Source organism: Carassius carassius, chromosome 23 (assembly GCF_963082965.1).
Source record: "Carassius carassius chromosome 23, fCarCar2.1, whole genome shotgun sequence".
Taxonomy (NCBI): domain Eukaryota; kingdom Metazoa; phylum Chordata; class Actinopteri; order Cypriniformes; family Cyprinidae; genus Carassius; species Carassius carassius.
Window position 1 is genome coordinate 19405073 of NC_081777.1, and position 12399 is coordinate 19417471.

The window sequence follows — 12399 nt, forward strand, 5'->3', positions numbered from 1 at the left end:
GTGAGTCAGAAGAGCCAGACTGTCCTTGCAAATTTGGAACTGCCTCACTTTATAGAAATAGTCTTTGAGCACAGACCCATTGTAGGCTACTCTGCAGGTTCAGGAAATGGTCCTATATAAAATGCATCACACAGCGTCACACACACTGCGGTCTTGAGTGAGGAACGGCCAGCCGATCCGATGAAGGACACATGTGATGACCCCGGGCGGGACTCTGCTTCGTCCACGGTGAAAGCGGATCCGGCGATCCACCGCATGAAAATCTCCTCAGCAATCAGTACGGATCAGTTCTAGGCATGAAGAAGTGAATATCGTTCTCTTTCGAAATGCCAAACAAAGTAGTTTGCTTTCACAATGAAACACGGCGTCTCCACAACATACTACAGCGAGAATAAAAGTTACGCCGCCTTTCTTTGCGTGAACATTTGGGCGATATTATGCAAATCTTTCCACTCAATGATGTAGACGTGGGGCCATGTTAGAATGAGCCGATTTAGGTAGTAGTGGTTGAGTCTTTAACTTTTATAAAGAATTTCTCTTTGGATCTGAGAATTTAGTTTTTGCGACTTTACAGATCTTCTTTATTCACCAAGATATTGTAACACTCCAAAGAGAAATGAAAAACTGAAATTGCATCATATGACCCCTTTAATTACCACTTATTCAGTTGTGAAAGTCTAATAATAATTTATTTACACTAAACACTTAAACACAGACACACAATTTGTGTCATTTTGACATATAATTTGCTTCAACTTTTAACAACACAAGACCTCATCAATGAGGGTTTAACCCTGTGGGTCATAATTCTCAAAAAAAAGAAAAGGAAAAAAAACTGTTTTGATGTTATGTATAGTGCTTATGACTGGATCTGTCATTATTTTTATGGTTGTTTGTCAAGAATGTCCCTCTGAATTGATGACCGCTTTGAAGTTCCTGCATATGTGCCAGATACCAGAGTCTAAACTGAAAAAACCCCTCAAATGTATGTTATCTTTTCACAATTACACAAACAGTAGTTATGTCTTATGCTGTATATGTGAACATGAATTGTCAAATGAACATGTATGCTCACTTTTTTATAGGTTGCAAATAATGTTTTTTTTAGTAGTAAAGATGCACATTAGAGCCTAAATCAATGCAGTTTCCTCAGAAACATCTTCACTGTGTTTTTAACTGTGGCAGCCATTTTCTAAGTATTACTAAAAGAAACCAGAGTTGAAAAATTTGTTATTTTTCCTATATTACAGCCAGTGTACTTTTATTTGAGGTGCTAGTATGGCTTAGCGCTACATATAAAGCACTGCTGTTTCATCACTGTATAAGACTGGTTTCATTAAATGGCTGAAAGTCCTCAAAGTCACAAAATGGCTCTTGCTTTGTGCTGCAGAGCTTGTATTAGATGCTGCATTACATAAAAGCTTCTTGGAACTACAGGAAGCGGAAGTAGGAAGTCTTGTAGAGGTCAGATGACTTCATAATGAGTTTTCATTGGGCCTTCCTTTGGCTAGCAATAAGCAGCCAATGAGAATTCAGTTGAGAGGTTAGGTCCGCCCATATGTGATGTCAGCAACCATATATAGACAGTCTGGCTTGTAAGACTGCTTCATCAGCAGCTGTTTAGCTCCAGAGCACATGAGGGGGTGTTTGTTTCTAGCAGTATCTTTCGGTGTAGCACTGTATGCTAGTTTTCACATTCAGATCTGCATTACGGTTTCCCATGAATGCTATTGTACCAAATTAAAAGAGCACTTCCGAGATACTTTTAACTGAGGCTTAAGGAAACAAGTACATTGATTTAACCATGTAAGGAAGATAAATGTTCTGTTTTGAGATTGTTTCATTTATAGTAAGTAGGGTTGGGCTTGTTCGAGAAAGAAGCCATTGCATTTATTTTTAGTCTCCAAAGGCAAAAGTACAGCAGAAGTGGTCCGACACTAAATGACCTGCAGGATGATGCTGAATAGTTTCACATTTCATAAAGGTTATTTTGGTTAAAAAAAAAAAAATGTAATTTTTGGATTTGCACACAGAGATCTTAAATTTAAAATATAATTATATGAAATCATAAAAAAATCAGTATGTAAATGTCTCCATATACATTTGCACATGTAAAAAAGATTCTTAAGTCTGTCAATTAAATGAATTATTCAAATTTTTCAGGTGTTGTCAGTTTGTCATTTAAGTAACATATTTTCATTTTTTTTTTCTTTTAAAAGCAAAACGTTTCCCAATGTTTTGTGCTGGGTTTCCCCATTCCTAGTTTCCAAATCCTTGGAATGCTATTGTTCACACTGACAAAGAAACAGCATGGTTGAAGACATCCCACTTGAGGACCCAGCATTTCTTTGTTGGACTGAGATGATTCAATTTGGCTCAAAAGACAGACTTGTCCGTTTAAAATTGGTGAAAAGAAAAAGTGGCTTAATTAAATGATTTAGAATGAAACAAGTTAAAAACAATTAACAATTAACATTGACAATTCATAAGAGCTAAATGACATTTTTGACAATAACTGAGATTTAAGTCGACTTGTGAAGGTCTTGTGAAAGACATGTTTTCATAGTTTCTCAACATGCACATGTTTAATGTTGTAGCAATTCAGCATCAGAGGAATCAAACCGCTCTGGATCGGAGTCTGGGAGTCACTCTGAGAGCGAGCAAGGAAGTGATCGAACTCGTTCCCGTTCCCGGCGTTCCCAGTCCAACAGCACATCTGATTCAGAGAGCCACTCGGAGTCAGGCAGTGAATCCGCTGGGTCCAAATCCCGTCAGACCTCAGCACAGGTCAAAGATAAACCAGTCAGGAAGAAAGACAGTCTGGCAGATGTGAAGAAGGTACAAAACTAGGCCAGCCAGAACATTAGGATCAATCAGTTATTCCCAGTGGAAGTTTAAATTCAGCTGCTGATTAATTGCTTTATTGCTTTAAAATGAATGATATCCCTAATTATCATAGATGTGGGAGGAACATCCAGATATTTATGGCGTTAGAAGATCCAGTCGCAGCAGACAAGAGCCTGCACGCCTCAACATTGGAGCGGAGGTAGGCTGACTGTGCAAAAATGAATTCAACACTGACGCCTAGTGGTTTCATGCGTTCTTCCACATACAGTGTTAACATTTGCAAGTAAGTTGACAACGTGTTCTGCTTCTTGGATTAAAGTAGTTACAGACATGGTTACTTGCTTAAGTGTAAACGTCTCAGTTTGGCTCTAGACTCGGAACTGATCAGGCTTGGCAGCCCAAGTCGTGTAAACATACTCCCATGAGTTGAAAGCTGTGTTCTCTTGATTAACCTGAAACATGACATTTTCATGGCTTTTAATCTAGTGCCACCTATTCAAAATGGATTTTCATGGATTTTTAGGGCAGCAGTGATTCAGAGAGTGAAAGTCCCAAGAGAAAAAGCCCACGGCAGAAAAAGAAAGAGTAAGTGCACTGGAAGCATTTAAGTAGGTCTCTCACTCACCTTTTTCCATTTTGCATTTACAAATGTGCGCCTGTTTTTTTGTTTAGTTTATTTAATCATATATGTCTCCATTTACAACATTCAGCCATATTTTTGCATGTAAATGTCTTTTGGGCAGTTGTTTGTCTTTACACTAAACATATTATAATCATACTGTATATATTAAAAAGTATTTAAGAACGTAACACTTTTCCGAGACATTTTTTGTAAGTAATTGAAACAATAAATTACATTTGCTTGTTAAAATGTTAACTGAAAAAACAAAATGGCTCAGAAAAAAAGTTTTGAGAAAAGATGTTGTTGCAGATGCCACTTGATATGAAGTTTTGTGTATAGTGCAATGAGAGTCACGCATTAAGTGTGGTTTATAAAGTATATAGAATAAAATAAAAGTTGTCTTTAATGTAAACTATGAATGTAAGCATTTGACACAAGCACATGCAATACATAAGTTCTGATTACACTACACTTCAAAAGTTGGGGCGTCAGTAAGATTTAAAAAAAATACTGTTTTCTGCATTGATAGTAATAAGTAATGTTTCCTGAACACCAAATCAGCACATTAGAATGATTTGTGAAGGATCATGTCACACAGAAGAAAGAAGTTATTGCTGCTGAAAATTCAGCTTTGCTACCACAGGAATAAATTACAATTTTAAATTGGAAATTTAATTTGGACAAATATTTCACAATATTACATTTTAGCTGTATTTGTGATCAAATAAGTGCAGCCTTGGTAAGCATAAGACTTAAAAAAAACAACAACCTTACCACCTCAAACTTTTGAACCGTACTTTATACTCACTGAAGTGTTTCTCACAGCAGGTTTAATTGCCCGTGCGGTGGGTAATAAGTGAAACGGACTGGCTTGCAGCTTTACGTTAGGCTAGAATTAGAAGCTAACAGAGGTCCAATAGATGAACCTGTGGTATTTCTGTGTTGAAAGAAATACCTGGAAAGATGATGACTCAAATGACGAAGAGGATGTTGAGGAAGAGGCCAGCAGTTCAGAGAGTGAGCAGGAAGAGAAAAAAGTTAGATCCAGACGACTTCCTGCTAGAAGGTAAGAGTGTAGCGAAGCCTGGCCTTCAGACAGCGCATCGTAAACTATTAAATGAGCTGTCTTATTAAATGCAAGAGAAGATGGCTCATTTTTAATTGCTATGATTGTGCTAAAAATATTGATGTGATTTTTCTTTGCTCTATTATAAATTGTCACGTGTCCTAAATTGTTAAAGCATGTACTTTATGCATAATGATCAATATAATCATTAAAATATTGATTAATATATATATATATATATATATATAGCATATGAAGAATTAGGACTGCTATAGAAGTCTGACAGCTGTCTCAAGGCTATTGGCTTATGAGTCAGGCTGATAGGTGTGAAAACGAGTCGCTACACTAGCAAACACATCAGGGACGCCGAACGAAAGGCAAAAAGCCTACTATGGTAAAAGAGTGTATATATATGTGTCTTTACTTTTCTCTCTCCCTTCATAGGCCACAGACCAAATCATCTGTTAGTAAGCAGCAGGCACAAAAGGGACGGAAACTGAGGAAGCAGGAGTCCTCGGAAGAAGAAGATGAGGATGACGACGATGATGAGGAGGAGGATACACCAAAAAGACAGACAAGGCGGCGGGCAGCAACTAAAGTCAGGTAAGGATTCAGATGGTAATGTGTCTGATATATGGGAGATGCCATACAATAATTTATTCAGAGATATAGTTATTAAATACATACAGTAAATACTACACCTATTTCTGAGTTATGTTTTTCGGTTAAAAAAAATATCAAGCAAACTGTCTTTTAGCTTAATCCTATTAGTTAAATTTAAAATGTAGCCAATATGATACATTAGAAACATTATTTTCTGCATCGCTCAACCTTTATCGTATAACTGTTGTGGACTGAGATAAAAAAAAATATATTCAACAGAAAACATGAATGCAAACTTTTTGTTATTATTTAGATTTTATTTATGGTTTGGATTTTTCCTGTAATGATGAAGTATGTGTTGCAGTTACAAGGAGGACCAGAATGATTTCGAGACGGACTCTGATGACCTTATTGAAATGGCAGAAGGAGCCGAGGAGCAACAGGACGATGACAGTGAAACAATTGAGAAGGTCCTTGAGACCAAAATTGGCAAAAAAGGAGGTAAAGGAGGTTTTATTTTTTACAAGTTTCTCTTGTGCTTGTTTCTTAAAGCCCTTAATTTTTCCCCCACCTTGTTTCCAGCTACTGGAGCTTCCACAACTCTCTATGCTATTGAGGAGAATGGGGACCCTGGAGCAGACTTTGACCCTGAGAAAGATGAAGGGGGAACTCAGTTCCTCATCAAGTGGAAAGGCTGGTCCTACATCCACAGCACCTGGGAGAGTGTCGATTCCCTCACTCAGCAGAAAGTCAAAGGGATGAAAAAACTGGATAACTTCAAGAAGAAAAACGAAGAGCTTAATGCTTGGTCAGTGCTGTCAAAGATGCCATGTTCTCATTTTTATATGATCTCTGGAAGAAACTGGCACATTGAAGCCGAACATGAACGCCATTGTTTTACTGACTGAAAACTGACACCAAATGTTTAAATTACAATTATGTTTTTTAGGTTGAAGAAAGCATCACCTGAAGATTTAGAATATTACAACTGCCAGCAAGAACTAACCAATGACCTGAGCAAGCAATTTCAGATAGTAGAGAGAGTAATCGGTAAGTGCTGACTCGAGTAAGACAATCTTATGTTGAAATTGTTATATATATATATATATATATATATATATATATATATATATATATATATATATATATATTAGAGAGAGAAAGAGATTTGTATGATTCTTTGAGTGATAGAAAGTTCAGCTAGATCGCTTTTTTAAAACTGTTACTTTTGATCAGTGTAAAATATTATTTTCAAAAGCAAAAAAAATAAAAACCTGTTACGATCTGTTATTCATTTTCTTTTTCTCTCATTTAATCAGCAACAAGAACTGGGAAATCACAACCACCTTCAGACATTCCCTGTAAGTTTGCTGCTTTTGAAATTGCACTATCTCTGATCTACTTGGCCAAGAGAGATGTTTACTACTTAAATTATTGTCGCAGCAGCCCATAAAACCAGCTCCAGCGAGCCAGAGTATCTGTGTAAGTGGATGGGGCTGCCCTATGCAGAGTGCACATGGGAGGACGGTGCATTAATCAGAAAGAAATTTCAAGCCTGCGTTGAAAGTTTTCAAAACAGAAATGCCTGTAAGACCGTTCCTTCCAAAGATTGCAAGGTCAGTATGAGATTGTGTACTGATTGAGCTTTTCTTTCTTCTTTAATTAAAGGTGTTGAAGTTGTCATCTTTTTTTTTCTTCTTCAAATGGAAGGTATTGAAACAGAGGCCAAGATTTGTGGCCTTGAAGAAGCAGCCTTCTTACATTGGAGATGAGGTCCTTCAGCTCCGAGATTATCAGTTAGATGGCGTGAACTGGCTCGCTCACTCCTGGTGCAGGTGTGTAACATACAAGTGGATCTTCTAGTCAGGAACTTAATACTATTACAGATGAAGTACAGGCACTGGCATTCAATTTGTGTCAAAATATTATTTCTGTGCATAAAGCCTTGAAGTATAAATAAAACTTAATTAATGTGCTGCTTTATTAAAATTCCAAATAAACAACAGTACAAAAAAGAGTGCTTTTTTAACTCTCCATTTAATTGCTTGGGAAAACCTTTAAATGATATACACACATAGAAACACTTCAAAGTTACGTGTCTTTTTTCTTTCTTTTGTTATACAATTTAAATGTTATTAGCTTATATCATTTATTTTAAAGAACATTTTATATAATTTCAATGTTGTTTTAGTATTATTTATATACTATTATTAATATTTTTGACGGAGCTTTAAATTTTTTGTATTTTACTTTCATATTAATTTTAGTTTAAATTTAGTTTTTATATTTATATTACTATTTTTTTTTCTTTCTGTATTTTTTAGCTTGAATAATTTTTTATTAAATTCAGTTTTAGTACTTCATCTTATTTTATTTAGTTGCTGAGATAAATTGTTTTTTTGTCTTCTTTTTATTTATTTATTCGTTTTCTTCTAATATTTATTGTTTGTTATATTTTAGTGGTATTATTTTGATTAACAAACATGATTTCAATAGTTCTTGTTCATTAAAAAAGTAATTAATATCAATATTAGTTCTTGATTCTGAATGAACCATGCTTTCTTCATCTCTGGTTTGTGTTATGTTGTTTAGGTGTAACAGTGTTATCTTGGCTGATGAAATGGGCCTGGGGAAGACCATTCAGACGATCTCCTTCCTTTCCTACCTTTTTCATCAGCACCAGCTTTATGGTCCGTTCCTCCTGGTGGTCCCCCTGTCAACCCTCACTTCCTGGCAGAGGGAGTTTGATACATGGGCCCCGGACATGAATGTAGTGGTGTACCTGGGAGACGTCACAAGTAGAAAAACAGTAAGTTAGTACTCATGCTGGCACAATCCAACCAGAAAGAATCCAACCTGTTATAATAATGCTGGTTTGAGGTATAACTCTCTGTTTTTTCCAGATCCGGGACTATGAATGGATCCACCAGCAGACAAAAAGGATCAAGTTTAATGCACTTTTGACCACATATGAAATTCTACTGAAGGATAAGGTATGATATTCATATGTTTGATATAATCTTTTGTACTTGGATTGTTTGTCATAGAAATGAGTTGGTCTTCATTATTCACAAATGATTGAGTCAAGACGTGTCTGTGTGTGCAGGGAGTGCTGGGGAATATAAACTGGGCTTTTCTCGGAGTTGATGAAGCTCACCGGCTAAAGAATGACGACTCGCTGCTATATAAAACTCTGATCGACTTTCGATCCAATCACAGGCTACTCATTACTGGGACCCCACTGCAGAATTCACTCAAAGAGCTGTGGTCCCTTCTGCACTTTCTTATGCCTGACAAGTAGGTACTCACACTATGGGTTTGCAGGTTCATTTTTGACAATTTGGGTCCACCAAAATAGAGTAAAGGAAAAAATGTCAGAGTTAAAATATTAATTTAAGACATTTAGTAAATATAATTTAGAACACCATAAGGTTGCATTTGTTAACCACATTTAATGCATTAACTAACATTAAATAAGAGTGAGCAATGCATTTGTTACAGTATTCATCTTTGTTAACAGTAGTTAATTAAAAATTTAACTGTTCATTTGTCCATTAGATATAACATGAATAGATAACAATGTGTTAGTAAATGTTGAAAGCAACATGAACTAAGATTAATAAATGCTTTAGAAGTATTTTTCATTGTTAGTTTGTTAACTAATGTGTAACAAATGAAACCTTATCGTAAAGAGTTACCAAAAAATCTTTGGTCTTTGGTTACCAGAAAATCGTTAAATTCTTTGAAAACTTTTCAGTGGTAGTCTATTTTTAGGTAGTTATTTCAGGTAAAATTCTCCCAAAAATCGAATTTACTCACCCTCTACCTGTTCCAAACCTTTATGAGTTTCTTTTTTCTTTTGTGGTCAAAATAAAATATTTTAAAGAATGTTGGTAACCAAACACTTGAGGGTAGCCACTGACTTCCATAGTATGAAAAAAAGTACTATGGATGCCTATGGCTGCCTTCAGATGTTTGGTAAATGATGACAGAATTTGTATTTTTTGCTGAACTCCCTTTGAACTAATCCCTTTGAATTACTAATTACTTACTTGAAGAAATAAGCAGTACTCTTTATGATATTATATTTAGTATGTTCTCACACAGTATAAATGGGTCTTTTAACATGCACTTATGGAGCTGCCTTTATATTTTAGTTAGGGGGGTCATCCGTCATATTTGACCGTCCTTGGTGTCAAAACGTTTAAAACGCCTGTTTTTGACTTTGCTTCCCATTAGGTTTGAGTCCTGGGAGGATTTCGAGGATGAGCATGGTAAAGGCAGGGATAATGGTTATCAGAGCCTCCACAAAGTTCTGGAGCCATTCCTGCTGCGCCGTGTCAAGAAAGATGTCGAGAAATCCCTGCCGGCTAAAGTGGAGCAAATCCTCAGAGTTGACATGTCTGCCCAGCAAAAACAGTTCTACAAGTGAGTGCTGTTTTATCCAGTTTCATGCCTCTTTCCAAATGCTCTCTAAATGGTGGAACTCATTGATTGAGCCAAATTTCGATTCCAGACTTTAAGACCGTATACAATTGGAATGCAAGCGTTCAGAGAACATCTGTCCGTCTCATCGCTGTTCATTTGTAATGTGACCTTTTCAGATGGATCCTAACGAGAAACTACAAAGCCTTGTCTAAAGGCACCAGAGGCAGCTCTTCTGGCTTTCTGAACATTGTTATGGAGCTGAAGAAATGTTGTAACCATGGTTTTCTCATCAAACAACCAGAGGAGGTTGAGAATGAAAAAACACACGAGCACCTACAGGTATGACTCTCCTAGAATGGAACCGGATGATTTTGTTCATAGGTGAACGTATTTTTTTGAGCTTGTTTATTAATGTTTGTTCAGAGCTTGGTGCGAGGCAGCGGGAAACTGGTTCTGCTGGACAAGCTTCTCACGCGTCTCCGGGAGAGAGGCAACCGTGTGCTCATCTTCTCTCAGATGGTCCGAATGTTGGACATCCTTGCTGAATACCTGTCTTTGAAACGATATCCATTTCAGGTATGATCTGAACAGAAATGCGAAATGTTAAATTGTTTATTTGTACAGCACCATGAACCCTAATTAGAAAGCTGTCTACTAGGAATGTACATGTGTAATTTTGCTCGGCCCGACTAGTAAAAGCATTTTTCCTGGCAGTGTTCTCTGAATGCTCTAGGTGGTGCTGTGGATATCTGCCGTTAAGGTGATAAGAGATTTTTCTATATTATAAAAAGTAATACAAATGTATAAGGATCTCATGTAAAGTTAAGAAAGATAATTGGTTGCTTATCAGTGTTTTTTGTACTTTCACTAATTTTTTTATTTTCATAAGAAATGGATTACCATATCTTCCACAACCTGAGTCCCATTTTCTTTCTCTTCAATGAAACTTTGACCACTTACAATCATGTGTTTTTCCGGAAAAATGTGATTCTTGTTTTTGTGTGCTACTGAGTACTTGATTACAAAATGATGTTAATGCACTTGCTTAAGCCCTTTTCACACTGCATGTTGGACCCGGAAATTGCCAGAACATTGCCGGGTTGCCTTCTGTGTGAACGCAAACACATCCCGGGATCGATCCCGGGTCGCCTTCTGTGTAAACGCAAACACGTCCCGGGATTGATCCCGGGATTGATTCCGGGATCGATCCCGGGTCGCCTTCTGTGTAAACGCAAACACGTCCCGGGATTTATTCTGGGATTGATTCCGGGTCTGGGACCTGTTAACATTGCCGGGTTCAGTCCTGGAACGAGCGCTGTGTAAACAAAAGCCGGAACTGATTCCGTTAAAGTTAACGTGCCTAGAGTTTTCGCCTCATACATTTCGTAACAAACACCCTGATGTCACGTGTCATTCATTACGGGACCTTTAGAGGTTGTGTGTGAACGCATGCACATATTCCGGGTAATCACTTGCAGTGTGAAAGGGCCAAAATCTAGCGACCCTTGAACAATTGCCAGGACACATTACCCATGTATTTTCCGGAATGGCAGTGTGAAAAGGGCTTTCGTGTCCTTGTACAGTTAACAATTTGTATTTTTGTAATGTCTGAGGGAGACATTCATTCAGAGGTGTAGCTTGACTTTGCTGGGGTGATTTAGGGAATCATGTGTCAGGGTTGCAGTACGTCTGCTCAGATAGCAAGTTCCCAAGCCTATTTTTGTCCCTCGGTTGTTTTGTTTTTTTGATTGGTGCAGCTTTAAGCATTCGCACAGCTTGCGTCTTAATGTTGTTTTGGTCTGGCAAAACATCCTCAGTGTCGTCATAATTTTAAGGGAACTTTTTGGGGGGTTGTTAGGATTTTCTGGGTGTATAGCTGAGGTGCCCTAGTTTGGTCAGAGTGCCACGCTTTGACATTCCTTAACCACATCTCTGTCTTGTCTCATGTTCAGCGTTTGGACGGCTCCATCAGGGGCGAGCTCCGAAAACAAGCACTGGACCACTTTAATGCAGAAGGCTCTGAGGTAAGATCCCGAACTGTGGCATGCGTGTTTGTTTTGTTTGGGCAGAGCTGCACTGTCTGGAGGCATTTGTTATGGTTGTGATGTTCCAGTCAGCTCTCTGCGTCAGAGCTCGTTGTCAAGGTGCTTTACTGATTATGGGAATGCTTGATCCATGGGAAATACAGGCCTTATGTAATTATAAGAAGAATATAAATGTAATGCATAAAGGATTAGAAGAGTTCTGTCAGAATGAAACAAGATGTTTTTTCAAAAACTCTACAGTAAACTCATTAAATATATAGTATATACAATAAGTTAATGTTTCATTAGTTTGCGAAATGAGGTTCTACAAGGCTGATGTGTTTTTAACTCTTAAAATATACAGTATATGCAAAATATTGATGTTTGGTGTTGCTTAAGGTAGATTTTATATTTTATACAAGGTTGATTTGTATTTAAGTAGTGATGCAAAATCTGCAACACTAGTGTCACCAAAAATAGGTAAAAATTGCAACAACAAAAAATATATTCTTAAAATATAATATACTATATATAAAATATATTGATGGTTGAGTTTATATTTAATATAAGGTTGCTTTGTATTGAAATAGTGATGCAAATTCTGCGCCACTAATATCACATAAAAATAATGCAAAAATCATGAAGAAAAATAGATTTCTAACACATAATGTAGTAATCCGTACACAGAACATTTGTTTTAAGCTAAGCCTTTAGGTTCCATAAGGCTAATTGATCATTCATATAATATTGATTTTAGGTAATATAACTTCTGTGCCACTAATGTCACCAAAAATAATGCAAAACCACAA

General features: G+C 36.9%; 1 protein-coding gene across 8 annotated transcripts in view; it reads left to right on the forward strand.

Moving 5' to 3' along the window:
* Positions 1-12399, forward strand: part of chd2 (chromodomain helicase DNA binding protein 2) — a 33160-nt gene that overhangs the window by 9738 nt on the left and 11023 nt on the right. For 3 of the 8 annotated variants that reach the window (XR_009423173.1, XM_059506404.1, XM_059506405.1), the window contains 18 exons: positions 2598-2838; positions 2960-3046; positions 3371-3432; positions 4419-4535; positions 4980-5138; positions 5503-5639; positions 5721-5946; positions 6088-6188; positions 6458-6499; positions 6582-6754; positions 6849-6973; positions 7731-7947; positions 8042-8131; positions 8245-8435; positions 9378-9566; positions 9743-9905; positions 9990-10142; positions 11519-11590. Coding sequence is in view for 6 of the 8 variants with exons in the window: in XM_059506404.1 (XP_059362387.1) it covers positions 2598-2838; positions 2960-3046; positions 3371-3432; positions 4419-4535; positions 4980-5138; positions 5503-5639; positions 5721-5946; positions 6088-6188; positions 6458-6499; positions 6582-6754; positions 6849-6973; positions 7731-7947; positions 8042-8131; positions 8245-8435; positions 9378-9566; positions 9743-9905; positions 9990-10142; positions 11519-11590 (2545 nt within the window). In the remaining 2 variants the exon portion in view is untranslated. Of the gene's footprint in view, positions 1-458; positions 2091-2597; positions 2839-2959; positions 3047-3370; positions 3433-4418; positions 4536-4979; positions 5139-5502; positions 5640-5720; positions 5947-6087; positions 6189-6457; positions 6500-6581; positions 6755-6848; positions 6974-7730; positions 7948-8041; positions 8132-8244; positions 8436-9377; positions 9567-9742; positions 9906-9989; positions 10143-11518; positions 11591-12399 lie in introns of those variants that run through there. The other 5 variants (XM_059506408.1, XM_059506409.1, XM_059506406.1 and 2 more) reach the window with 5 other exon arrangements.